At 36.6% G+C, this 26749-nt stretch overlaps 1 protein-coding gene across 1 annotated transcript; it reads left to right on the top strand.

The window, feature by feature from the left end:
• Positions 1 to 2290: 2290 nt before the first annotated feature.
• Positions 2291 to 24473, top strand: LOC125666325 (uncharacterized). The gene is made up of 11 exons (XM_056151650.1): positions 2291 to 2434; positions 4151 to 4369; positions 5174 to 5253; positions 5764 to 5836; positions 7975 to 8133; positions 9412 to 9570; positions 10699 to 10769; positions 13182 to 13257; positions 15226 to 16379; positions 17786 to 17922; positions 20028 to 24473. The coding sequence occupies exons 2-11, from the start codon at positions 4186 to 4188 to the stop codon at positions 20044 to 20046; spliced, it is 2112 nt and encodes a 703-aa protein (XP_056007625.1). The 5' UTR covers positions 2291 to 2434; positions 4151 to 4185; the 3' UTR covers positions 20047 to 24473.
• The last annotated feature ends 2276 nt before the right edge of the window (positions 24474 to 26749 follow it).

The following is a 26749-nucleotide window of genomic DNA, read 5'->3' on the forward strand; positions in this document are numbered from 1 at the left end:
ATCAATTTTATCATAAATAAGTTTTAAAATCATATCAAACATTATATTATCTTTATGTTACACATTATTTTTCTTTAACCTTCTAAAATTTTCAACTATTCTATCCAAATAATAATTTTCATAACTCTTTGTTAAGTCGTACGTATATAATTCACATCGAATGTATATATTTTTCAAATACATTTTTATTTCATAATTCTATTATTGGGAAAATTGCAAGCTAAATTGGGGGAAAAAAATTGGCAATTTTTAGGAGGGGAAAGGGCCGAAATTCGGACCCAAAATGGACCTTTAAAAATCACTGCTCTTTGGGAGACATTCAGTAAATAATGAACTCCATCATAATGCCCTTGTTTTTGTCAACAGAAGTGCATCATTTAATGCCAGATGGATATCAATCTATGCTTATATTTCACAGACGAATTCCAGGTTAAGCTTTAATTTCAAACACAGAAAGATACCAAACTTCTTCAAATAAGATATGAAAAACATTAATCCCTTCCTTTCATTTACGCCCGTAAGAATGTAAGAAATGAAGAAAAAATATATACTTGTGTTTCCCCATTTCACTTAAATTCTCAAAAAATTGATAAGTAAGGTAAAACATTTAACAAAAACATTTTATTTGAAGTCTTAGTTTCTACAATGCTCTAATTTTAAGTCACTTTGCAGGGTTTGACATTTACTTTTTTGAGCACTAGACCAGTCAGGCTACTTCAAATGATTTTTACTAGACCTGACCTTACATCCACTAGCCCTGACCAACTTTCCAGAAAAAACCTGATTGTTTCTCCATATTTAAATACTTAATTAAAATGACAAACGTTAACTTTCAACTAAAACGTATTTAATTGTCTCAAAAAAATTTTTAGTCTCGTCATTCAATTTGATGCTTTTATTTTCAAATGCATTTTCTGTTTTTTTAAATCGTACCCGGCACAGAAATTCTTTAGTCAATTTATTAGAATAAAATGCCCTCAACCGCTTTTTTAAAATTTCTATTTCATAAGCCCTTGTTTCTTCCCAACCTATTCCTTTTTTCTGAATCTCTCGGGACATCTTTCCTTGAGGACGAAAAGTCGTATTTGAATATAGAGACATTTCCGCACATGTGTCAACACTGAAAAATGGCTGTTTACGATGTAATTTATTAATTTTATAGACGCTTTCTTATCTTCAATTAAAATAAACTGGGTTTTTTTTCAAATGAAAATAAATTCAGTTTATATCTATTTATCCGCAACATAACTTTACACACATTAACATCGAGTAAATTTCGTAAAACATCACTTCCGACAGCGACTAGTTATTAGAACTAAAGATAGAGATTATGTCATCACGCGGTTCAAAGTTGCTTGTTAACTCTTCACATTGATTTTCTTAGTTAAGAATAAAATATCTTCTTGTTTATAGTAAAGTTTCTTGTTTATTTTGTCAACACGACCAGTCGGACTAGTAAATAGTCAATTTACCCGACCGGAACTATCATCTAGTAGACTCGGTCGGTCGGACGTGCCTTAGTGTCATACCCTGCTTTGAATACAGGTCTAAATAGTCATTACAAATACTTTTCAAACATTTTGAAGATCAATAATACTCAAAATTTAAACTAGAGAAAAATCTAACACAAAAAGAATAAAATAACGGTTTGAAAATTCTGGAGTTTTATTCACATGTATATGTATCGTCAATAAAATATTTAGGGTCGTCCGCAAAAACATATGTACATGTAGGGATGGGAAACCGAAAACACGCATATTTTGTTTTGGTCTAATGCAGTTTGAAATGTTGGTAGATGTTTATGTCATTTCTTTGAGTTTATGCTTGATGCTGTGTTTTTATGTCGTAATACATTCTACTCTGATGTGACATTCGAAAACTTTTCATTCCATTAGTGCTCATTGTCTCAATCCTCAGTGCATTAGCCAATCAAAATGCAGGCTTTAATACAAAACAGCCAATCAAAATGCAGGCTTTAATACAAAACAGCCAATCAAAATGCAGGCTTTAATACAAAACAGCCAAACAAAATGCAAGCCGGCTTACAAAACAGTTACATTAGTAAAAGATTTACAAAACGAGTCAGATTTTGTTATCTATATAGTATATATCTCTTCCTGATATGTGTATAGATATATACATGTATATATATATCTCATAAAGTCAACACCCCCAGTGTCTTACTAAAGTCAACATATTACAATTTTTTGATGGTAAAATATTTGGTACATAATTTCCTTCTATGTGTTATCAAGTTGATCATTATTCGGCTTTTCCTGTGTAAGGAAGTTGGTTCTTGACTGGTGGTTTCAATATAAGGCTCGAGAAGAACAATTTACACAGTATTATTTCGATGGTTGAATAATAAAACAAAATTTATGTTATGGAGTACAGTTCAGACTCATACACAGTCGTGTACATATTCAATACAAAGGTAAATAAGTCTATATTTTGCTTTATTTCAGAGCGTATGAAATTTTATTGATTTTATTTAAGTATTCCTTGTAGTTTATTCCTGTGGGGATCCGGGCTTGAAGATTAGTCTTCAGTAACTCCCCCCCCCCCCCCCCCTGGGATCCAGGCTCAAAAAGGTCTTCAGTACCCCCCCACCCCCGGGGATCCGGGCTCGAAGAGATCTTCAGTACCCCCACCCCACCCCCGGGGATCCGGGCTCGAAGAGGTCCTCAGTACCCCCTTCCCCCCACCCCTGGGGATCTGGGTTTGAATAGGTCTTCAGTACCCCACCCCCGGGGATCTGGGCTTGAATAGGTCCTCAGTATCCCCCTTCCCCCACCCCCTGGGGATCCGGGTTAGAATAGGTCCTCAGTACTGCCTTCCTCCACCCTCGGGGATCCGGGTTAGAATAGGTCCTCATAAAAAAAAAACCTCCCCCTCCTGGAATCCGCATTAGAACAGGTCTTCAGTGCCCCTTGCTTGTTGTGAAAGGTGATTAAAAGGGGCAGTCCTTCTGATAAGACTGCAAAAAAACCTGAGGCCCTGTATCACAGCAGGTGTGCCACGATAAAGATCCCTCCCTGCTCAATGGCCATATAGCGCTTAACATAGGCCTAAATTTTGCAGCCCTTCACCGGCAGTGGTGACGTCTCCATCATTGAGTGAAAGATTGTCAAGAGTGACGTTGAACAAGATACAATCAGTCCATCTTTGTAGTTTATTATTGTGGAGAGAGTCTGTCATACTTTACCTCACCTGAGTCGGCTTACTGCTTACTGCTTGATCAAAGTTTGTCTACATTTGGTATGTCAATGATTTCCTGTCATTTGACCTTGTTGTGTACCCAGTCTGTACAGGTGTATGAAGCTGTAAAGAACGCGTGGTTCTCAGGTGTTTTAACCTAGTTCCACCCTCCTGTGATGTCACAAGATTTGACGTAAAGTCAATGATTTAGTTAGTAAGATTTATGCAAGACAGGAACATCAATTTTGTTGGAGTCTTTTTCAATAGTTATTGTAAAAAATCTTGTTAACCATAAAATATTTCAAAAGTCTAAATCATATGAGTGCATATGAACAATCAATTATATGTGAATCCCATGGCAATGCAGGGCAATAACTCTGTTTTCATTGAATTATTTATCAAGTCCATTATGTTATAGATTCCCTTTATTTTTTTCACAAACATTTTGTATATTTTTTTAAAGATTTTGTGAAATTTTGATAATGCTGTGTAAGGAAAAACTGCAATTTTCTGACATTTAGGTATATATACATGTATGTGTGCTAATTGATAAAAGATTTATTGATACTGCAACATACTTATTTTATCATGTTTATCTGTTACTAAGATATATTATTTGAAGAATCAAAAATCAAATTTAAGATTCAGCTAGCTCCTATAATTCGAGAGGGGTGGAGTTACCTTAAACTGTGTGTTACATCATCGACTATAAAGGAGTCACAGGGTTATGTAGGAAATGATTAAGAAGCCTCAGGATCTGTACCATTGTATAAAGACTCTATTGCTTAAATAGAATAGAGAAGTTTTTTTCTTCCATGATGAATGTTTAGTTTGTCTTTCCTATTAATACTATGTATGGATACATTATATTTGGACTCTATTGCAGGTATCATGCTATATTATTGACCATGGTGAATGTGTAAACAAAGATATATTGACTGAATTTTTACAGGTGAACTGTGTGAACTAAATCAATATGGCTGAATAATGCAGAATAAGTTGTCGGGGTTGTCACTGATATTCAAATGGAGTCAAGTCAAGCCGTTGCCAGGGAAACTGTTGCCAAGGTCTCGTAGTCGACACTCCTCTTGTCTCCATGACGACTGTGTGTATTTGATTGGAGGGAAGGATGGGCGAGTTTCCTTGAAGGATATATGGAGATTTCATTTAGGTAAGTCTTAACATCATTTCTTGAATGCATGAAGACAGGAAGGTGTGAGTGGTAATGCTATTCTATAGCCTTCCTTGTTTGATTGCTGGATGCCTATGGAAATGCATTAGTGAACTAAAAATAGGATGGGTATATATCAGAATATCATTCAATAGTACACAGATTTGTGAAAATTTAATGTTTATTTATGGATTGAGTGAAATGATTATGCAGACTTCATATGTCATAATACTAGCTCTTCACAGAATTGGGAGAATTATTATCTATGTACACCAGCCGTAAATGTTGTGTAGACCCAGGATCTCATATACAACCCCCCCCCCCCCCCCCCCACACACACACACACGAAGATGTGTGATTCTGTAACATTATGGATGTGAGGTAATTTAAAATGTACTCGAATTTCAAAACAAAGATTTAAATGTTGTTGACCCTGTACACAAAGTTCATCATATTCATTTAAAGATTCAGTGATTATTTCTGTACTTTGACAAAATGCATTTGGCTAATAAAAAGGTCATCTTAGGTTTGACACGGCCATGTCATGAGTCGGACTCAAACCCACGACCTCCTGGTTACAAAGTAAACGCTCTACCACTTAGCTACTGTGACTGTTCCATGGATTTGTATCTTGTAAACCATCCCCTAATTATGGAGAGCATGCTGGAAGTCATCTTCGCAAGCCAAGTGTCTGATTCGCTTACTCTCATCAAGCAAATCGGACACTTGGTTTGTGAAGATGGCTGGGAGTAAAATTACAGTTTTATTTAACAGTATTTCACTGTATTCAGTATATTTTCACAGGGACGGGAGAATGGGAGAAATTAGTGCTAAAGGGAGAGAATCTGTCTTATCTAGAGGGACACAGCCTAGTATCCTACAAGGTGAGAGAATCTGTCTTATCTAGAGGGACACAGCCTAGTATCCTACAAGGTGAGAGAATCTGTCTTATCTAGAGGGACACAGCCTAGTATCCTACAAGGTGAGAGAATCTGTCTTATCTAGAGGGACACAGCCTAGTATCCTACAAGGTGAGAGAATCTGTCTTATCTAGAGGGACACAGCCTAGTATCCTACAAGGTGAGAGAATCTGTCTTATCTAGAGGGACACAGCCTAGTATCCTACAAGGTGAGAGAATCTGTCTTATCTAGAGGGACACAGCCTAGTATCCTACAGGGTGAGAGAGACTCTTATTTAGTTGCTCAGATTTTACAGATGATGTGAAAGGATTTCATAAAATCAAATGAAAATGCATTATGGAAACTAAGTTCAAGTTAAGGGGAGCAGAAATTGAAATGAAATGTGTTGTTTGGTGAAAATTGATTTTGAATTTTGGGAAATCTTACATTAATTGGTTTTGAGAAATCTGACATTTTTTTTATACTATTTTCAGAAGAATCTCTTGCTGTTTGGAGGTTCTTTTGGGGACGATGTGACAGACTCAGCTTTATGGATCATCAATCCTGGTAAGAAATGTGATAGCTTAATGTAAAGGTGAGCTTTATGGATCATCAATCCTGGTAAGAAATGTGATAGCTTAATGTAAAGGTGAGCTTTATGGATCATCAAACCTGGTAAGAAATGTGATAGCTTAATGTAAAGGTGAGCTTTATGGATCATCAATCCTGGTAAGAAATGTGATAGCTTAATGTAAAGGTGAGCTTTATGGATCATCAATCCTGGTAAGAAATGTGATAGCTTAATGTAAAGGTGAGATTTATGGATCATCAATCCTGGTAAGAAATGTGATAGCTTAATGTAAAGGTGAGCTTTATGGATCATCAATCCTGGTAAGAAATGTGATAGCTTAATGTAAAGGTGAGCTTTATGGATCATCAATCCTGGTAAGAAATGTGATAGCTTAATGTAAAAGTGAGCTTTATGGATTATCAATCCTGGTAAGAAATGTGATAGCTTAATGTAAAGGTGAGCTTTATGGATCATCAATCCTGGTAAGAAATGTGATAGCTTAATGTAAAAGTGAGCTTTATGGATTATCAATCCTGGTAAGAAATGTGATAGCTTAATGTAAAGGTGAGCTTTATGGATCATCAATCCTGGTAAGAAATGTGATAGCTTAATGTAAAAGTGAGCTTTATGGATTATCAATCCTGGTAAGAAATGTGATAGCTTAATGTAAAGGTGAGCTTTATGGATCATCAATCCTGGTAAGAAATGTGATAGCTTAATGTAAAGGTGAGCTTTATGGATCATCAATCCTGGTAAGAAATGTGATAGCTTAATGTAAAAGTGAGCTTTATGGATCATCAATCTTGGTAAGAAATGTGATAGCTTTTAATGTAAAGGTGAGCTTCCTCTGCATTTAGTGTTTGATTCAGCAACATGTATTTGAATTTAGTTAACAGTGAGATCATTTTTAGCTTATCACGTATGTTTTAAATGTCAGGGGAGCTATTGTCATGACCCTTGGTGTCAATCAAGTGACGTTGGACTTTGACCTACTTTTGTAAAACTTTAGCCTTGGGTAATCTTTTAGTCAAGAGGGATATAGGACCAGCCTTTTCTTTTGTTACTATAAGAAGTTTGACCCAATGATCTTGTACTTTTAACTTTTCGTTCAAATACTTTAACCTTGGCTATATATCTTCTACCAAGAGGGAAGGGCTTTCACATTAATATTTCACAAATAAATTCCTCTTGACCTGGCCTTTCATTTGGTGCCAAGACTCTTGATGTTGGAATTTGACCTACTTTTCTAAACCTTTGACCTTAGCTATATCTATTGAGGTAAAAGGGATCTTTGACCTTTTTTATTTGTAGATATAAGCCTTGGCTGTTATTCGTCACTGATAGTCTGACTGTTTTGATTGATTGATTAATTATTATTTAACGTCCCTCTCGAGAATATTTCACTCATATGGAGACGTCACCATTGTTGGTGAAACGCTGCGAAATTTACGCCTATGCTTGGCGCTTATGGCCTTTGAGCAGGGAGGTATCTTTATCGTGCCACACCTGCTGTGACACAGGATCTCGGTTTTTGCGGTCTCATCCGAAGGACCGCCCCATTTGGTCGCCTTGTATGACAAGCAAGGGGTACTGAGGACCTATTCTAACCCAGATCACTGGATGGGGGATCCCCACTGGCCTCTGACTGTTTAGAACAGTCTGTTTACACTTGAGCTGAATGACATTTTGTGATATACTTTTCTTTGTCTGTTGGGCACCACCTGTAATGATCAAAACTCTGGTATTTTTCTGAAATTTTACATACTAGTAATATATTATACTGTATAGTAAATTGTTCACAATTTTTTTTTCTCACGGATCATTAGGGTACAAGCTTTCAAATAAACATGCACAGCCTTGGTGAGGCCATAAGAGTGGTTTAAAATTTTATGTAAAAATAGTTATATATAACATTTTATTTAAAAAAAAATCTTTTTTTAAGAGTATGTGAAGATTGAGTTCATGATTGGAATTTGATGTTTTACATATAAAAAAAATCAGCTGCTCTGATGAGAATTGAAGTCCACGAGTCTCTTGTTTGATAACATAAATAGAAATTGGATGAAGGAATAATATTGACAATAGTTAGTGGTATCTGAATGTCAGTGTATTGCCTATGTTGAATTATTGACAGATGTCCTGCACGTGCGACAGGTCTCCTGTGAGCCCGGATTTCCTCAGCCTTGCACTCGGCGTCATCATTCTGCCATTGTATATGAGGGAGTAATGTATGTATATGGAGGACATCTGGACCTCAAAGGAAGCAGCTCAGAATTCTGGGCATTCCATATATGTAGGTTGACACGACTTCATTTTCATTACTTTATTTATATGAATATTTCCCCCCCGATTTTTAGGGACCTACATGTAATTAATGCATGAATTATTGAAAAGTTGAATCATACTACATGTACTCATAATAACAACTTTGAACAAGATTAAAACTGTTTTAAAGTTAGGCCAATTCAACTTAATTAGTAGATTATCATCCAGGGTCAGCAAAAAGTATGGGGTGGGTGGGAGGATTTAATTTTTTATTTTCTGAGAAAAATATTAAAGACAAATGAGTTTTTTTTTCAACAGATCTACATCATTTAATGCAAGATGGATATCAATCTATGCTATTTTCATAGACTAATTCCAGGTTAAGCTTTAATTTAAGGATATAACAGAAATATACCTAACTTCTTCAAGATTTACGCCGGTAAGAACGCGAGAAATTAAGAAAACCATATAGATCTATTTCCTTCACATGACTTTTCACGATGCTATACCGGAAATGTAAACAACAAGTGTAAATACTGGAGTCGGACATGAAAATATTCCGGAAATTGCAAGTTTAGCAAAATAAAAAAATTCAGGGCGGGCCAATTTTTGAGGGGCGGGTGGGGATGATAATCTATCAATTAAGTTGAATTGGCCTTATTTCAAACAAAGTAGAAAACTGGAGACCAACACCGCTAGGTGAAAATTACGGAAGATTCTCACGAGTGGATATCATGCGGTATTCAACAGTGTCTGCATCTAAAAGTATAAACTTGAAGAAATAAAACTGATCCCCAACACATCATGAGAATGCAGTGTTAATTTTAGTTGGTTGATCGGTTTTGACCTAAGGGCGGTCATCATCAGAACCAGTTTTGATGATGACCGCCCTTAGGTCAAAACCGGTCAACCAAATAAAATTCACACTGCATTCTCATGATGTGTTGGTGATGTTTTTTATTTTTCAAATTGATATCAAGTACCTAAAACTTAAATGTTGCATTCATACACAAAAAAGGACAGTTAACCGCCATCACTTACAGAATATTACTCATAACTAGCTGATATCTGTTTTGTATGCGGTATATATGTTTAGATGAGATTTGTTGATACAGTATAATGTGTTTATGTTTAGATGATATTTGTTGATAATGTGTATATGTTTAGATGATATTACATACACAAAAAAGGACAGTTAACCGCCATCACTTACAGAATATTACTCATAACTAGCTGATAAATGTTTTGTATGCGGTATATATGTTTAGATGATATTTGTTGATGATGTTTATATTTTTTCATTTAGCGGAAGAGGAATGGGAAATGATAAAACCCCGTCAGAATAAATCGGACATGCCTGAGGGTCGTCACGGCCACTCTGCAGTTCTTTATGGGAGGGATATGTGGATTTACGGAGGCCTGTCTGATCTGACCCCTAAGTCTGACCTCTGGTACTACAATTTCCGTGAGTATTGATATTTACTAGCTGTCCTGAATGTAATCCTGATTACTAATCCAGTACTGATACTTACTGAATACTGGATGTAGACCTGACTTACCAATCCAAGAAATGGCTTTTGTAAACACAGGTCCTTAATCTTCAGAAGTAGTTCTTTTTAGCTCACCTTAGCCGAAGTCTCAAGTGAGTTTTTCTGATCAAAATTTGTCCGTTGTCTGTCGGCGTTGGCGTCGTTGTAAACTTTTTACATTTTCATCTTCTTCTCAAGAACACTGGGTTAATTTCAACTAAACTTGGCACAAAGCATCCTTTAGTGAAGGGCTTTCAAGTTTGTTCAAATGAAGACCATGTCTCCTTCAAAGGGGAAATAATCACAAAAATGCAAAAATAGGGTGGGGTCATTTAAAAATCTTCTCAGGAACCACTGGGCCAGAGGAGCTGAAATATACATGAAAGCTTCCATACATAATGCAGATTCAAGTTTGTTCAAATCATGGCCCCTGGGTGTAGGTTTGGGCCACAATAGGGGATCAAAGTTTTACATAAGAATTAAATAAATTCTTTAAAAATCGTCTTCTCAAGAACCACTTGGCCAGAAGAAATGAGATTTGCATGAAAGCTTCCTGATATAGTGCAGATTAAAGTTTGTTGAAATATTGACCCCCAGGGGAATGATGGGGCCATAATAGGGGATCAAAGTTTTATATACAAATATATAGGGAAAGTCATTTAAAATCTTCTGAAGAATCACTGGGCCAGAGGAGTTTACATTTACTTGGAAGCTTCCTAACATAGTGTAGATTGAAGTTTGTTTAAATCATGACCCCTGTGGGTAGGATGGGGCCAGAATAAGGATCAATGTTTTACATGCAAATTTATAGGGAAAATCTTTAAATATGGGCCAAAGTGACTCAGGTGAGCAATGTGGCCCATGGGCCTCTTGTTTTAGCAACCGTAGACAAAATGGCACAAATATTCATGATTTAAAGCATGTATCAGCTGATTACAAATTGATTATACAGATTACTTACATCTTGAAATGTAATTAGTTATGAGATAGTTGACTGCTTATCTTTTAGAGAATGCACAGATAACCATACAACAATTTATCCAGTGTTATTTTTTGTCTTTTAGATGTTGGCAAATGGACGCGAATGAAGACTAGATTTGGACCACCTGCTTTAGTAGGGCATGCAGCAGCTGTGGTAAGTCTCTAGTATCAGTGTGTGTGACTCAGTGAGTTACAGTAAGTCTTTAGTATTAGTCTGTGTGACTCAGTGAGTTACAGTAAGTCTCTAGTATCATTCTGTGTGACTCAGTGAGTTACAGTAAATCTCTAGTATCAGTGTGTGTGACTCAGTGAGTTACAGTAAATCTCTAGTATCAGTGTGTGTGACTCAGTGAGTTACAGTAAATCTCTAGTATCAGTCTGTGTGACTCAGTGAGTTACAGTAAATCTCTAGTATCAGTCTGTGTGACTCAGTGAGTTACAGTAAATCTCTAGTATCAGTGTGTGTGACTCAGTGAGTTACAGTAAGTCTTTAGTATTAGTCTGTGTGACTCAGTGAGTTACAGTAAATCTCTAGTATCAGTGTGTGTGACTCAGTGAGTTACATTAAATCTCTAGTAGCTGTCTGTGTGACTCAGTGAATTACAGTAAGTCTCTAGTATCAGTCTGTGTGACTCAGTGAGTTACAGTAAATCTCTAGTAGCAGTCTGTGTGACTCAGTGAGATACAGTAAATCTCTAGTATCAGTCTGTGTGACTCAGTGAGTTACAGTAAGTCTTTAGTATCAGTCTGTGTGACTCAGTGAGTTACAGTAAGTCTCTAGTAGCAGTCTGTGTGACTCAGTGAGTTACAGTAAATCTCTAGTAGCAGTCTGTGTGACTCAGTGAGTTATAGTAAATCTCTAGTATCAGTCTGTGTGACTCAGTGATTTACAGTAAATCTCTAGTATCAGTCTGTGTGACTCAGTGAGTTACAGTAAATCTCTAGTATCAGTCTGTGTGACTCAGTGAGTTACAGTAAGTCTTTAGTATCAGTCTGTGTGACTCAGTGAGTTACAGTAAGTCTTTAGTATCAGTCTGTGTGACTCAGTGAGTTACAGTAAATCTTTAGTATCAGTGTGTGTGACTCAGTTAGATACAGTAAATCTCTAGTATCAGTCTGTGTGACTCAGTGAGTTACAGTAAATCTCTAGTATCAGTCTGTGTGACTCAGTGAGTTACAGTAAGTCTCTAGTATCAGTGTGTGTGACTCAGTGAGTTACAGTAAATCTTTAGTATCAGTCTGTGTAACTCAGTGAGTTACAGTAAGTCTCTAGTATCAGTCTGTGTGACTCAGTGAGTTACAGTAAGTCTCTAGTATCAGTGTGTGTGACTCAGTGAGTTACAGTAAATCTCTAGTATCAGTCTGTGTGACTCAGTGAGTTACAGTAAATCTCTAGTATCAGTGTGTGTGACTCAGTGAGTTACAGTAAATCTCTAGTATCAGTGTGTGTGACTCAGTGAGTTACAGTAAATCTCTAGTATCAGTCTGTGTGACTCAGTGAGTTACAGTAAGTCTCTAGTATCAGTGTGTGTGACTCAGTGAGATACAGTAAATCTCTAGTATCAGTCTGTGTGACTCAGTGAGTTACAGTAAGTCTCTAGTATCAGTCTGTGTGACTCAGTGAGTTACAGTAAGTCTCTAGTATCAGTGTGTGTGACTCAGTGAGTTACAGTAAATCTCTAGTATCAATCTGTGTGACTCAGTGAGTTATGTACAGTAAGTCTTTAGTATCAGTCTGTGTGACTCAGTGAGTTACAGTAAATCTCTAGTATCAGTGTGTGTGACTCAGTGAGTTACAGTAAATCTCTAGTATCAGTCTGTGTGACTCAGTGAGTTACAGTAAATCTCTAGTATCAGTGTGTGTGACTCAGTGAGTTACAGTAAATCTCTAGTATCAGTGTGTGTGACTCAGTGAGTTACAGTAAGTCTCTAGTATCAGTCTGTGTGACTTAGTGAGTTACAGTAAATCTCTAGTATCAGTCTGTGTGACTCAGTGAGTTACAGTAAGTCTTTGTACTAATCTGTGTGGCTATGAGTTTGATGTGTATAATTATATAGTTTAGAATTACAGAATCTGATTCGTTAGAAGAGATGATTATGAACGTATTATGAAATTTCCATGTCTCTTTTTATTAATTATATTGACTTGCGTCAAATTTATTGATTGATTGTATATTGTTTAAAGTCCTTCTCGAGAATATTTCACTCATATGGAGACATCACCATTGCAGGGTCAAGGGCTGTAAAATTTAGGCCTAATGCTCGGTGCTTACAGCCTTTGAGTGGGGAGGGATCTTTATTGTGCCACACCTGCTGCGACACGGGACCTCGGATTTTGTGGTCTCATCCGTAGGACCACCCCAATTAGTCGCCTCTTACAACACGCAAGGGGTACTGAGGACCTATTCTAACCCAGATCCCCATGAGAATCAAATTGAAAATATTCTAATTTTAGGTCAACTCTGAGATGAAAGCTTTAGCACAGTAACTAAACCTGTAATAGTTAAGAAGTGCAATTCTATAGAGAAGATTGTTTACACCATTAATTTTGTTTTTCTCTGATTAGGTCAAAGACAACATGATTTTACAAGGAGGGGAACAAAATGGAGAACTGGGAAACGACTTCTGGATTTTTTCATTTGGTGAGTGACTGATACAATAAGGCTATATACTCTGTAATTTCTGACACCTTATTCCCAAATATACTCTGTAATTTCTGACACCTTATTCCCAAAGCTTTAAAAATCTTTCTGCGATTTTGTGCAACTAAAGACAGAAGTCAGTACATTTTTCGATTGAAGGGATGAAGTCATATTTATCTACACAAAATAGGATACAGTGAAACCTGTCTAATCTGACATACACTGGGAGACATTAAGTACAGCGAAACCTGTCTAATCCGACACACAATAGGAGACATTCAGTACAGTGAAATCTGTCTAATCTGACATACACTGGGAGACATTCAGTACAGTGAAACCTGTCTAATCTGACATACACTGGGAGACATTCAGTACAGTGAAACCTGTCTAATCCGACACACACTGGGAGACATTAAGTACAGTGAAACCTGTCTAGTCCGACATGCACTGGGAGACATTCAGTACAGTGAAACCTGTCTAATCTGACATACACTGGGAGACATTCAGTACAGTGAAACCTGTCTAATCTGACATACACTGGGAGACATTCAGTACAGTGAAACCTGTCTAATCCGACACACACTAGGAGACATTAAGTACAGTGAAACCTGTCTAATCCGACACACACTAGGAGACATTCAGTACAGTGAAACCTGTCTAATCTGACATACACTTGGAGACATTCAGTACAGTGAAACCTGTCTAATCTGACATACACTTGGAGACATTTAGTACAGTGAAACGTGTTTAATCTGACATTCACAATGCAGCATACATCCAGTCACCATTTGTTCTGAGACTCTTCCTTTATATCTAATTCAGCTTTTAACCATTGCACCTTTAATTTGGCATATAATCCATTTAATATCTGCAAAGTAACTGTACCTGGCCTGACCGCACAGCCAGTTTTGTTGTTTTCATCGTTTTGTATATGTATTCCTACGCACCATTTCAAAAATGTTAATATTCAAGCTTTTTGGTGATTTTATATTTTAAAAACATAATTTTAAATGATAAGAAATAAAACTATCAATTCTTGTTTTGATGCAAGTATGAAACGAAAAATTGGACAGAAAACTTTTTCATCCAATTTTTCGTTTGATACATTCATCAAAACAAGAATTATAAGTTTCATTTCTTAAATGAATATGTACACTTATTGACAGATCGGTGACCATTATGGAATATTTGTTTCACTATAGACTATTTGTTTCACTATAGACTGGACAAAATTTGATAGATTTTGTCTATCGGTCTGCCATTAATTTACTCAGTCAGAATATTAATCCCAATATAGAATGGACAAAATATCTCTAGATTTTGTCGATTGGTCTGCCGTTAATTTCGGACAATGAGATCCCATATTACATTTAATGTTACAATCGTAATCTAGGAAGAGTAAATGTGACTCACTGGTTCACGTGTTTCACATCTTGTGGGTATAGTACCAGAATCTTTGTAATCTGAACTGTACTAATTTTAACAAATTACTTCTTGCAATTAATCTCAGTACACTTATAGAATGCAGCAGTTTATTTAATCTTAGTACTGTTATAGAATGTTCCGTTAGTACTGTCTGGTGTGTTCAGTTATCTATTAGTACTGACTGGTGTGTTCAGTTATCTATTAGTACTGACTGGTGTGTTCAGTTTACTGTTATAGAATGTTCCGTTAGTACTGACTGGTGTGTTCAGTTTACTGTTATAGAATGTTCCATTAGTACTGACTGGTGTGTTCAGTTATCTATTAGTACTGACTGGTGTGTTCAGTTTACTGTTATAGAATGTTCCGTTAGTACTGACTGGTGTGTTCAGTTATCTGGAGTATTTTCACAAGCTCAGTTGAAAAGTTAGCTGGCTGATGTGATGGACAAATTCATAAATGGAAATTGAAATACAAAATTGATGTACTCTTAAATTGCATAAATGATATCCATTGTGGTTATTCAGAGTTTTCATTTTCATGCAGGCTCTTTAAAATGGACACACGTAGAAATACCAAACCAAGTGCCCTCTCCGAGAATGTGGCATTCATTGGAATCAATTACCATAGCAACGAAAAAACCAGAGGGTTCGGTCAGGACCAGCTCAATGCCCTACCTCCAAAACAAGCAGGGCCGGAGACAACACCTGCGGCCACGGTCAAGCCCTGCGTATTCCTCCGCCAGAAACCGGGTCACGCCTAGGGTGGTTAACGGGCACTCATCGTCAGAGTCTGCGAATGTGTATGTGTCTCCAAAGCAACAAGATACTGTGGAGCTAAAGCCCATCAAGTTCCAGGCAGAATCGATCCCAGTTGTCATGAGGACACCGACTCCTCCGAAGAAGGAGGAGAAATCTCCATTACTTCTAGAGAGACACCTGTCACAGTGCAGTGACGGCAGTCAGACAAGCTTGAAGGGGACGGACAATCTAGGGATGGATATGACGGGTAGTTCGGATGATGTGGCGCTTCGCGACGTCACAGCATGTCGAGAATTCTCCGAATCTTACGGATATCATCAGAAACCTGTGGAGAGGGTGAAATCTGTGAAGATGCAGACATTCAACCATAATGTCATCAATGTTTTGCCATACCGACAGTTAGCTCAAGAGTTGGTGGTGGAAGATTTGGAAATTTATGAAAATTACTTCTCACAATTAAGTGAATCAAATTTGGTGAAATCCGAGTGTCACAGAAATCGCTTTATTGGCCCGAACAAAAAATACAAAGTGAACAAAATTGAAATGAACAATCTATCAAGAAACATGTCATCAGGTGATGATGGGGAACAGGAGGGAACACTAGATCGATGTCGGTCATCCTCCATGGGGGAGTTATCTAAAGCAAATGTGAAAGTGTCGGAACAGCAAACAAAACTGCGCAGTTATAGCCTTCACAATCTAAAGAGAAACAGTCCCGTGTTGTGTTGGCAAAGCGAGAACGTTAGTGATAAAGATGACAGGGATTATGGAACAAACACAGACATGGAGACCACTAGTTTCAGTGAGACCGTGAAGAAAGACACACCCCGGGAGAGCAGGACCATGAAGAAGGACACGCCCCCCCGGGAGAGCAGGACTGTAAACCACACAAGGATGCACCCGACAAAAAGGCCGAGAGAGATGAGGGTGGAGAATCAGGTATGATTGATAGGTTGTCAATTTATTTCCTATCTGTCTGCCAGCTGGTTGGTCCTTTTCTGCATTGAAATTTTTTTACTAGAGCCATTGGACCAAGTTGTATGAACATTTCTGATATTGTATCAAATCTTTCAGATCAATTTCTATTTATTTACTATGTATGTACATGTATATCAGACATCTGTTACTGTACACAGATGGGCTTTCGTCCATTTTAAGTGAAAATTTTGGTATTTTTGGATTTTGAAAAGTTGAAATGATTATAGGGTGTAATTACATACCTGGTAAAGATAAGTGCAAGTGTTGAAACTTAAATTTTAATGTGCCACTGATTTCTTTCAAAAAGTCAGTGTCTTCAAAGCTACCTTATCCAAAATAGGAGAGGGGGGAGGGGGGGGGGGGGGGGTAACAACATGTATTCACCAGAACCCAGGGCGATAACAACATGTATTCACTAGAACCCAGTGCTATAACAACATGTATTAACCAGAACCCAGGGCTATAACAACATGTATTAACCAGAACCCAGGGCTATAACAACATGTATTAACTAGAGCCCAGGGTTATAACAACATGAATTCACCAAAATCCAGGGGGCTAACAACATTTAACCAGAACCCAGGGCTATAATAACGTGTTAACCAGAACCCAGAGCAAAATTTGAAAAATATATATGTTGATTACACATAGCACACCATCAATTTTAGCACTGCTTGACACATACATGTACTGGTTATATATATATATATATATATATATATATATATATATATATATATATATATATATATATATATAGCACATCATCAACTGGTTATATTATATAGCACATCATCAATATTATCACTGCTAGACACATACTGGTTATATATATATAGCACATCATCAATATTAGCACTGCTAGACACATACTAGTTATATTATATAGCACATCATCAATATTAGCACTGCTAGACACATACTGGTTATATTATATAGCACATCATCAATATTAGCACTGCTAGACACATACTGGTTATATTATATAGGACATCATCAATATTAGCACTGCTAGACACATACTAGTTATATTATATAGCACATCATCAATATTAGCACTGCTAGACACATACTGGTTATATATATATAGCACATCATCAATATTAGCACTTTCTGATTACATGTAACACACCATCGATTTTAGTGATCATAGTGCATCAATTTTCTTGTGCTACAGTAATTGAAGATGAACAAAGTATTAGTAAATTTTCAAAATTATTTTGTTCTGGATATAATTTCATAAATCTTTCCCAGTGTTAACAAAAATGTTTAAATTGAATTTGAAGCTCTGGTCTCCACATTTTGAATTGGAAACTCTGATCTCCACATATTTGAATTTGAAGTTCTGGTCTCCACATTTTTGACAGGATTTAACCCAGCCTTACCTTCTGCTGTTCGGTGGCAAGGACATGAAGGGTGGCAGCGTACGACTAGAATCCATGACGGTGTGGCGATGTGAGGTGTTTGTCAGACATAGTGACATATCACACGGAGAATTCCACAAGTAAGGAAAAAACGTACTCCAGATCTATAACATACTCCAGATCTATAACATACTCCAGATCTATAACGTAGTCCAGATCTATAACATACTCCAGATCTATAACATAGTCCAGATCTATAGCGTATTCCAGATCTATAACATAGTCCAGATCTATAACGTAGTCCAGATCTATTACATACTCCAGATCGATAACATAGTCCAGATCTATAACGTAGTCAAGATCTATAACATACTCCAGATCGATAACATAGTCCAGATCTATAACACAGTCCAGATCTATAACGTAGTCAAGATCTATAACTTACTCCAGATCTATAACATACTCCAGATCTATAACACAGTCCAGATCTATAGCGTAGTCCAGATCAATAACATACTCCAGATCTATAACATACTCCAGATCTATAACGTATTCCAGATCTATAACATAGTCCAGATATATAGCATATTCCACATCTATAACACAGTCCAGATCTATAGAGTAGTCCAGATCTATAACATACTCCAGATCTATAACACATTCCAGATCTATAACATAGTCCAGATCTATAACATACTCCAGATCTATAACATAGTCCAGATATATAACGTAGTCCAGATCTATAACGTACTCCAGATCTATAACACATTCCAGATCTATAACATAGTCCAGATCTATAACATACTCCAGATCTATAACATAGTCCAGATCTATAACATAGTCCAGATCTATAACATAGTCCAGATCTATAACGTAGTCCAGATCTATAACATAGTCCAGATCTATAATGTAGTCCAGATCTATAACATAGTCCAGATCTATAGCATACTCCAGATCTATAACACAGTCCAGATCTTTAGCATAGTCCAGATCTATAGCGTAGTCCAGATCTATAACATAGTCCAGATCTATAACGTAGTCCAGATCTATAACATATTCCAGATCTATAGAGTAGTCCAGATCTATAACATACTCCAGATCTATAGCACATTCCAGATCTATAACACAGTACAGATCTATAACACAGTCCAGATCTATAACATACTCCAGATCTATAACATAGTCCAGATCTATAACATAGTCCAGATCTATAGCATATTCCACATCTATAACACAGTCCAGATCTATAGAGTAGTCCAGATCTATAATATACTCCAGATCTATAACACATTTCAGATCTATAACATAGTCCAGATCTATAACGTAGTCCAGATCTATAACACAGTCCAGATCTATAACACAGTACAGATCTATAACACAGTACAGATATATTGTTTGACCACAGTTTTAGTCGCTTCATCCACCAGTTTTGAGAAGTATCCCAGGCTCTCATAATCGGAGATTTGGGGACATACAGGTTTTTGCTCCATCCGTCTGTCTATCTGCAAAATATTAACCATAACTTTTGAATGAATGATGGTAAGACTTTGATATTTGATATATATGGATTTCTTGTGACAAGTCTGTTATGTTGGTACCAAAGCTTTTGAACTTGTGACCTTGGAGTATGAACTTGTGACCTTGGAGTTTGAACTTGTGACCTTGGAGTATGAACTGCTTTTAAAATTTTTGCAAAACTCTAACCTTGGCCATTATCAACTTTGCTGCCACAAACATATCAGTGTTTCACACATCAGTGTTTCACATATCTGTGTTTCACATATCAGTGTTTCACACATCAGTGTTTCATATATCAGTGTTTCACACATCAGTGTTTCACACATCAGTGTTTCACATATCAGTGTTTCACAAACATATCAGTGTTTCACAAACACATCTTGTTTTGATTATAAGTTTAAAGTAACAGTTCAGACATTTATATCTGGAAGTTCAGCTATAAGAGTTAGCAATGCATCGATTATCATGGTTATGTGAAACAGGAGTTCAGCTATAAGAGTTAGCAATGCATCGATTATCATGGTTATGTGAAACAGGAGTTCAGCTATAAGAGTTAGCAATGCATCGATTATCATAGTTATGTGAAACAGTTCAGACAATCTGAAAGTTCACTTATAAGTGTTGGCAACATTTGGATAAATTCTTGTTGCAACATTAAACACCATATCAATCTGATGGATTGAATTAATCTCTAGAAAATAAAAACATTTTGTATTTTATTTTGCAGGTCCAGTCTGATTGTTTGATAGGTCAGTACTGTGAACATTCCTATAGTGAACGAGAACAGCTTTCTTCACCAGATTCCAAACATATTCTAACACCGTGCTGTGAACATTCCTATAGTGAACGAGAACAGCTTTCTTCATCAGATTCCAAACATATTCTAATACCGTGCTGTGAACATTCCTATAGTGAACGAGAACAGCTTTCTTCATCAGATTCCAAACATATTCTAACACCGTGCTGTGAACATTCCTATAGTGAACGAGAACAGCTTTCTTCATCAGATTCGAACACCGTGCTGCGAGAAGACCACCTGCCGCTGTTTGTATCGGCATTCTTTTTTATAACCGTGTAACTGTGTATTATATCATTCATTCATTTATCAAGTAAAGTGAAGCTAAACATATATATATCGCATTATGTACAAGATATGTATAAAATGTATGTGTAGTTCAGGAAGCGGTAACCATGATGATTCACATATTTTTATTTATTTCATTATTCATGTATCATATTTATAACAAGGTTTGAAAAATAATCACACACATTAATACGACAGAGAAATGTAGCATTTTGAAGTTGATTGATCAAATTGATATTAGAATACACGTCTAAGTACGAACCTGTGTATGATTATTTATATAAAAAAAATCAAAGATAATATAAAGGCAAACCAAAGCCTGTGATATAGTCCTTTAATTCGTGATATTTTTGAATGTTGACATGTATCACTTTATGGGTATTGTACATGTGATTGATTTAAAGATTTTTTTTTTTTGGTTCTTGCCAGTTAGAGTCGTGTCTTTTGAAGGACAAAAATATTTATAGAAGATTTAGAATTCAGTAACATTTACAAATATAACTTTTGACTGACGCTGTATCTTTTTTTAAGTTACTACCTAGATGATATGATATATGCTATATAACTTTTGACTGATGCTGTATCTTTTTTTAAGTTACTACCTAGATGATATGATATGCTCTATATAACTTTTGATCCACACTGTATCTTTTTTTTAGTTAACACCTAGATGATACGATATGCTCTATATAACTTTTGACCCACACTGTATCTTTTTTTAGTTAATACCTAGGTGATATGATATGTGCTATATGGATGACTTGGTACAAATTTTATTGCATATCGCCAGTGCTTTTTGTGTCTCTCTTGAAATCCACTCACTTAGCTCAGCACAGTCATAGAGTTCATCTTTCATTTTATGAGATCATTGTTCGTTATCTTCACCTTCATTTTTCATATGTTTGGAATCATCTGTTCTTAAGAAAACCTAGTTGTGGGTTTGTAGTTCTCTGGGGGGGGGGGGGGGGAAATATTGCGAAAATGTTTTTCCAGAGAGCTACAGATCTGCAATGACCTAGAGGAAATGAGCAAATTACACAAAATTGAAAATTACAAACATACGAACCAAACCCCTGTAGGAAAACTTCATAAAATTACAGATGTACAAACCAAACCCCTGCAGCAAAACTTCTTAAAATTACAAATATACAGACCAAAGCCCTGCAGGAAAACTTCATAAGCTCGTTCACTGGTCCAGGTTAAGTAATGATGAACGATATTCTACGTTCTGTTTATTATGTGACAGAGAAGTTATTGAGGCTATAGTTACATTGTATTTTGACTCACTGTAAAGTTGTGTGTACTATGGTGTAGAGACTGTAGCTCTACTGCTATTTTTGTCATTTTCAGCACGTTTTTGTTCACCGTTTTTGGTCGACATGTTGAATGTATTTAACAGTAAATTTAAACATACTCTTTCCTAGCACTTAGACAGATACTCTAAACCACTTTTTATTTGCGTGCGAGAAATTTTTACAATGTTTGCAAGAAAACCATCACGAATAATTCTCGCTGTGAACCAGTAATTTAATGTTTCTTGTATTTGTTTAAGATAATCTCGGAATAATTCTCGCCGCGAACCAGTAATTTAATGTCTCTTGGATTTGTTTAAGATAATCTCGGAATAATTCTCGCTGTGAACCAGTAATTTAATGTCTCTTGTATTTGTGTAAGATAATCTCGGTTGCAGTACTATTCGCCTTGAACCAGTTCATCACTGGTCAATCGCAAAATAAAGTCGTCGTGAATAAATGTTGGATTACAGTATTAGTTGTAGGTTGATATGGAAAATGATACAGTGTGTGATTTCTTATATTTATGACGCTTTCAGTAATAGCATGCGAAATATACAGGAAAAAAAGGTTTATTTGTTTTATTCATGAAGATTGTATTATCAATGGAAACACAAAACCTTGACATTTCTAATGATTCAAATGTGTACGACTAACTCGTATTGACTAGTCACTACATGACTAACTGGCCGATATTCATACCACGCAAACAGAATATCTGTATCTCATTCCAAGTTTTGTAACAGATTATGACTATACAATGTTCTCTATGCATTTTTATCACACAAATACACATGTACTTCACGTCTGTTCAATCATATATATTTTGTCAATCTGTCCCGGTAAATTTTGAAGACAATTTCTATTAATGTATTTTTTTAATCATTTTAAAAATTGCAAGACAATTTTTCCATTGATGAAACACATATATTTTCGTCAGATATTTTTAGTAAGAAGTGCTGGGGATACCCTCAGTTCTTTTTATGACAGGAACATCGTCAGCGCTGTTGTACTCAGACCTACTATGTTACTGGATGAAGGCCACTGTGTATTCATTTCTCAATATATATATAGTCATATATTTACATGTATCAACCAAGTACGGTACGTTAGGTGCTAACAGTTGTATAAACAGGGCATTGTTGTTGGAATGATATTATTGCCTTGAATACTTGGATGATATAACATAATTATTACATGTATGTGTACCATCTAAGATTTGTGTCATTATATTTATGGTAACCATGATAACATGCGGATGACTGGGCTGTGGTTTTCCATGTCAATGTTATATTTTGTGTGTGTAGATTTCCAATCAGCTGTTGTTGAAGGGACATGGAAACGATTTGAGCTGAGAATTTGCATTTTGATTACTTAATAGAAAATAGCATGTTTAAAACAAATTGAGACGTGCCAAATGCTAAAAACTGTTTAATTGCGTCCAGAATTAACTTGTAAATTGAAAAAATATGCTCTAAACGAAACTTTACCAGTAAATTTAACCCATGTAAACAAAAACATGGCACGAGCCTTGTTTACACAACAAAGAATTGTGAGCTCTGTATCTCCCCATGTATTTCGACAACTGACATTAAAATTTTTGCTAACCATTAGAAATACCTTAGTTAAGCATTCTATTATGAGTAAACATTAAAAATGGAAAAATAGAATTTGAAAATTGTCAGCTCAAGTCATGTCCATGCCCCTTTAAGTGTATGTACTCTTCTTTATTGACAGGAAATGGAGGTTGATCTTTTCTGTATACATAGCACAGTGTAATTTTCTAATTAATAGAATTCGCTAATTACACAATTATAGCAGGTAAAACACATGGTTAGATGGGTGTTCTTGAGATGTGAACTAATTGTGGTTATTTTGATTTGCTCATTGAATGTGATACCTGGAGTTCATTCATTATAAAGTACATCTGTGTAGATTAAGAAAGCTCACTACGAAACACATATCAAAGCTAATTCCCACCATGTTTATCTTCTTTTTTTTCTCTTGCTCATCACCATTACAATTCATCCAACAAAGAAAATTGACTTTTTTCTTGATAGCCAGTAGATCTCCGGGAGTTTGTTTAATTATTTCACTTCTTCCGTATTAACTTGTAGAAGATAAAACATTGAGTCAACTACTCTCCGTCCGTCGCTGCGTCTGACTCCGAACAATTTCACCCATTATTGTAACTACAGATGTGTTGCTGTCTGAGAAAATATTGGCACAGATCAGAGAGCTACAGATCCACTCCTTATAAAAAATCTTCCATTTACGGCGCAAAAAAAAATTGTCACGGCTGAGGCCTTATATCGCCGTATTCTTGCACCATCGTCTCAAAAGATACTATAAAAAAGAATATTATCATATTTTTTCCCCACTACACTTGTGCTGAAACATTTTTTTAAAAATATACATAAAGACGCATGCAACCCGAAAACACAGCTTCAAATTATTTCGTTCTGCAGTTTTTATTGGAGAGGAATCTTTTTATCCGGGGATGATCAGAGCTTGTAATCCGAGTTTTAAACGGAAGAAAATGGAACGATGCTTTCTTGCTGTTTCGGAAATTTCTTTTATTTTGATAGTTTCCAATGACGAAGAAAAAATAATCAGATGGGACACCATGTTGAAATTATTGGGAGTGGGGGTGGGGGTCCCGGTACTTAATAAGTGTCTGCTCATTTCTACGTTTTGTTAGTTTTATTTTGATTGTTTTTGTATTCTGTGATAAATTAATATATATATATATATTGCATATGTTATCAAAGAATATCATTAAAGTTGTATGATGCTATACGTATTATGTTGTGTGGTACCCCTATAGAAAGTGAACAGGGTTTGTTGTAAATTACATATTATACATATAATGTTGACATCCCCCCCCCCCCCCCCCCCCCCCCCCCCGATAGTGAGCAGAATTTGTAAGTTGTTAGATGTGCTGGGATGAATGAACAGAATTTATAAGTTGTTTTACGTGCCGGGGTGAATGTACAGAGTTTGTAAGTTGTGTTACGTGCTGAGGTAAATGTACAGAGTTTGTAAGTTGTGTTACGTGCCGGGGAGAATGTACAGAGTTTGTAAGTTGTGTTACGTGCTGAGGTGAATGTACAGAGTTTGTAAGTTGTGTTACGTGCTGAGGTGAATGTACAGAGTTTGTAAGTTGTGTTACGTGCTGGGGAGAATGTACAGAGTTTGTAAGTTGTGTTACGTGCTGAGGTGAATGTACAGAGTTTGTAAGTTGTGTTACGTGCTGAGGTGAATGTACAGAGTTTGTAAGTTGTGTTACGTGCTGAGGTGAATGTACAAAGTTTGTAAGTTGTTTTACGTGCCGGGTAGAATGTACAGAGTTTGTAAGTTGTGTTACGTGCTGGGGTGAATGTACAGAGTTTGTAAGTTGTTTTACGTGCCGGGTAGAATGTACAGAGTTTGTAAGTTGTGTTACGTGCTGGGGTGAATGTACAGAGTTTGTAAGTTGTTTTACGTGGCGGGTAGAATATACAGAGTTTGTAAGTTGTGTTACGTGCTGGGGTGAATGTACAGAGTTTGTAAGTTGCTTTACATGCCGGGTAGAATGTACAGAGTTTGTGAGTTGTGTTACGTGCTGGGATGAATGTACAAGGTTTGTAAGATGTTTTAAGTGCTCGGGTGAATGTACAGAGTTTGTAAGTTGTGTTACAGGCTGGGGAGAATGTACAGAGTTTGTAAGTTGTGTTACAGGCTGGTGTGAATGTACAGAGTTTGTAAGTTGTGTTACGTGCTGAGGTGAATGTACAGAGTTTGTAAGTTGTGTTACGTGCCGGGTAGAATGTACAAAGTTTGTAAGTTGTGTTACGTGCTGGGGAGAATGTACAGGGTTTGTAAGTTGTTTTACGTGCTGGGGAGAATGTACAGGGTTTGTAAGTTGTTTTACATGCTGGGATTAATGTACAGAGTTTGTAAGTTGTGTTACGTGCTGGGGTGAATGTACAGAGTTTGTAAGTTGTTTTACGTGCCGGGTAGAATATACAGAGTTTGTAAGTTGTGTTACGTGCTGGGGTGAATGTACAGAGTTTGTAAGTTGCTTTACATGCCGGGTAGAATGTACAGAGTTTGTGAGTTGTGTTACGTGCTGGGATGAATGTACAAGGTTTTTAAGATGTTTTACGTGCTCGGGAGAATGTACAGAGTTTGTAAGTTGTGTTACAGGCTGGGGAGAATGTACAGAGTTTGTAAGTTGTTTTACGTGCTGGGGAGAATGTACAGGGTTTGTAAGTTGTTTTACATGCTGGGATTAATGTACAGAGTTTGTAAGTTGTGTTACGTGCTGAGGTGAATGTACAGAGTTTGTAAGTTGTTTAACGTGCTGAGGTGAATGTACAGAGTTTGTAAGTTGTTTAACGTGCCGGGGAGAATGTACAGAGTTTGTAAGTTGTTTAACGTGCTGGTGTGAATGTACAGAGTTTGTAAGTTGTGTTACGTGCTGGTGTGAATGTACAGAGTTTGTAAGTTGTTATACGTGCTGGTGTGAATGTACAGAGTTTGTAAGTTGTTTTACGTGCCGGGGAGAATGTACAGAGTTTGTAAGTTGTGTTACGTGCCGGGGAGAATGTACCGAGTTTGTAAGTTGTGTTAGGTGCTGGGGAAAATGTACAGGGTTTGTAAGTTGTTTTACGTGCCGGGGAGAATGTACAGAGTTTGTAAGTTGTGTTACGTGCTGGGGAGAATGTACAGAGTTTGTAAGTTGTTTTACGTGCTGGTGTGATTGTACAGGGTTTGTAAGTTGTTTTACGTGCCGGGGAGAATGTACAGAGTTTGTAAGTTGTGTTACGTGCTGGGGAGAATGTACAGAGTTTGTAAGTTGTTTTACGTGCTGGTGTGATTGTACAGAGTTTGTAAGTTGTTTTACGTGCCGGGGAGAATGTACAGAGTTTGTAAGTTGTGTTACGTGCTGGGGAGAATGTACAGAGTTTGTAAGTTGTTTTACGTGCCGGGGAGAATGTACAGAGTTTGTAAGTTGTGTTACGTGCCGGGGAGAATGTACCGAGTTTGTAAGTTGTGTTAGGTGCTGGGGAAAATGTACAGGGTTTGTAA

This window comes from Ostrea edulis, chromosome 10, assembly GCF_947568905.1.
Source record: "Ostrea edulis chromosome 10, xbOstEdul1.1, whole genome shotgun sequence".
Classification (NCBI taxonomy): Eukaryota; Metazoa; Mollusca; class Bivalvia; order Ostreida; family Ostreidae; genus Ostrea; species Ostrea edulis.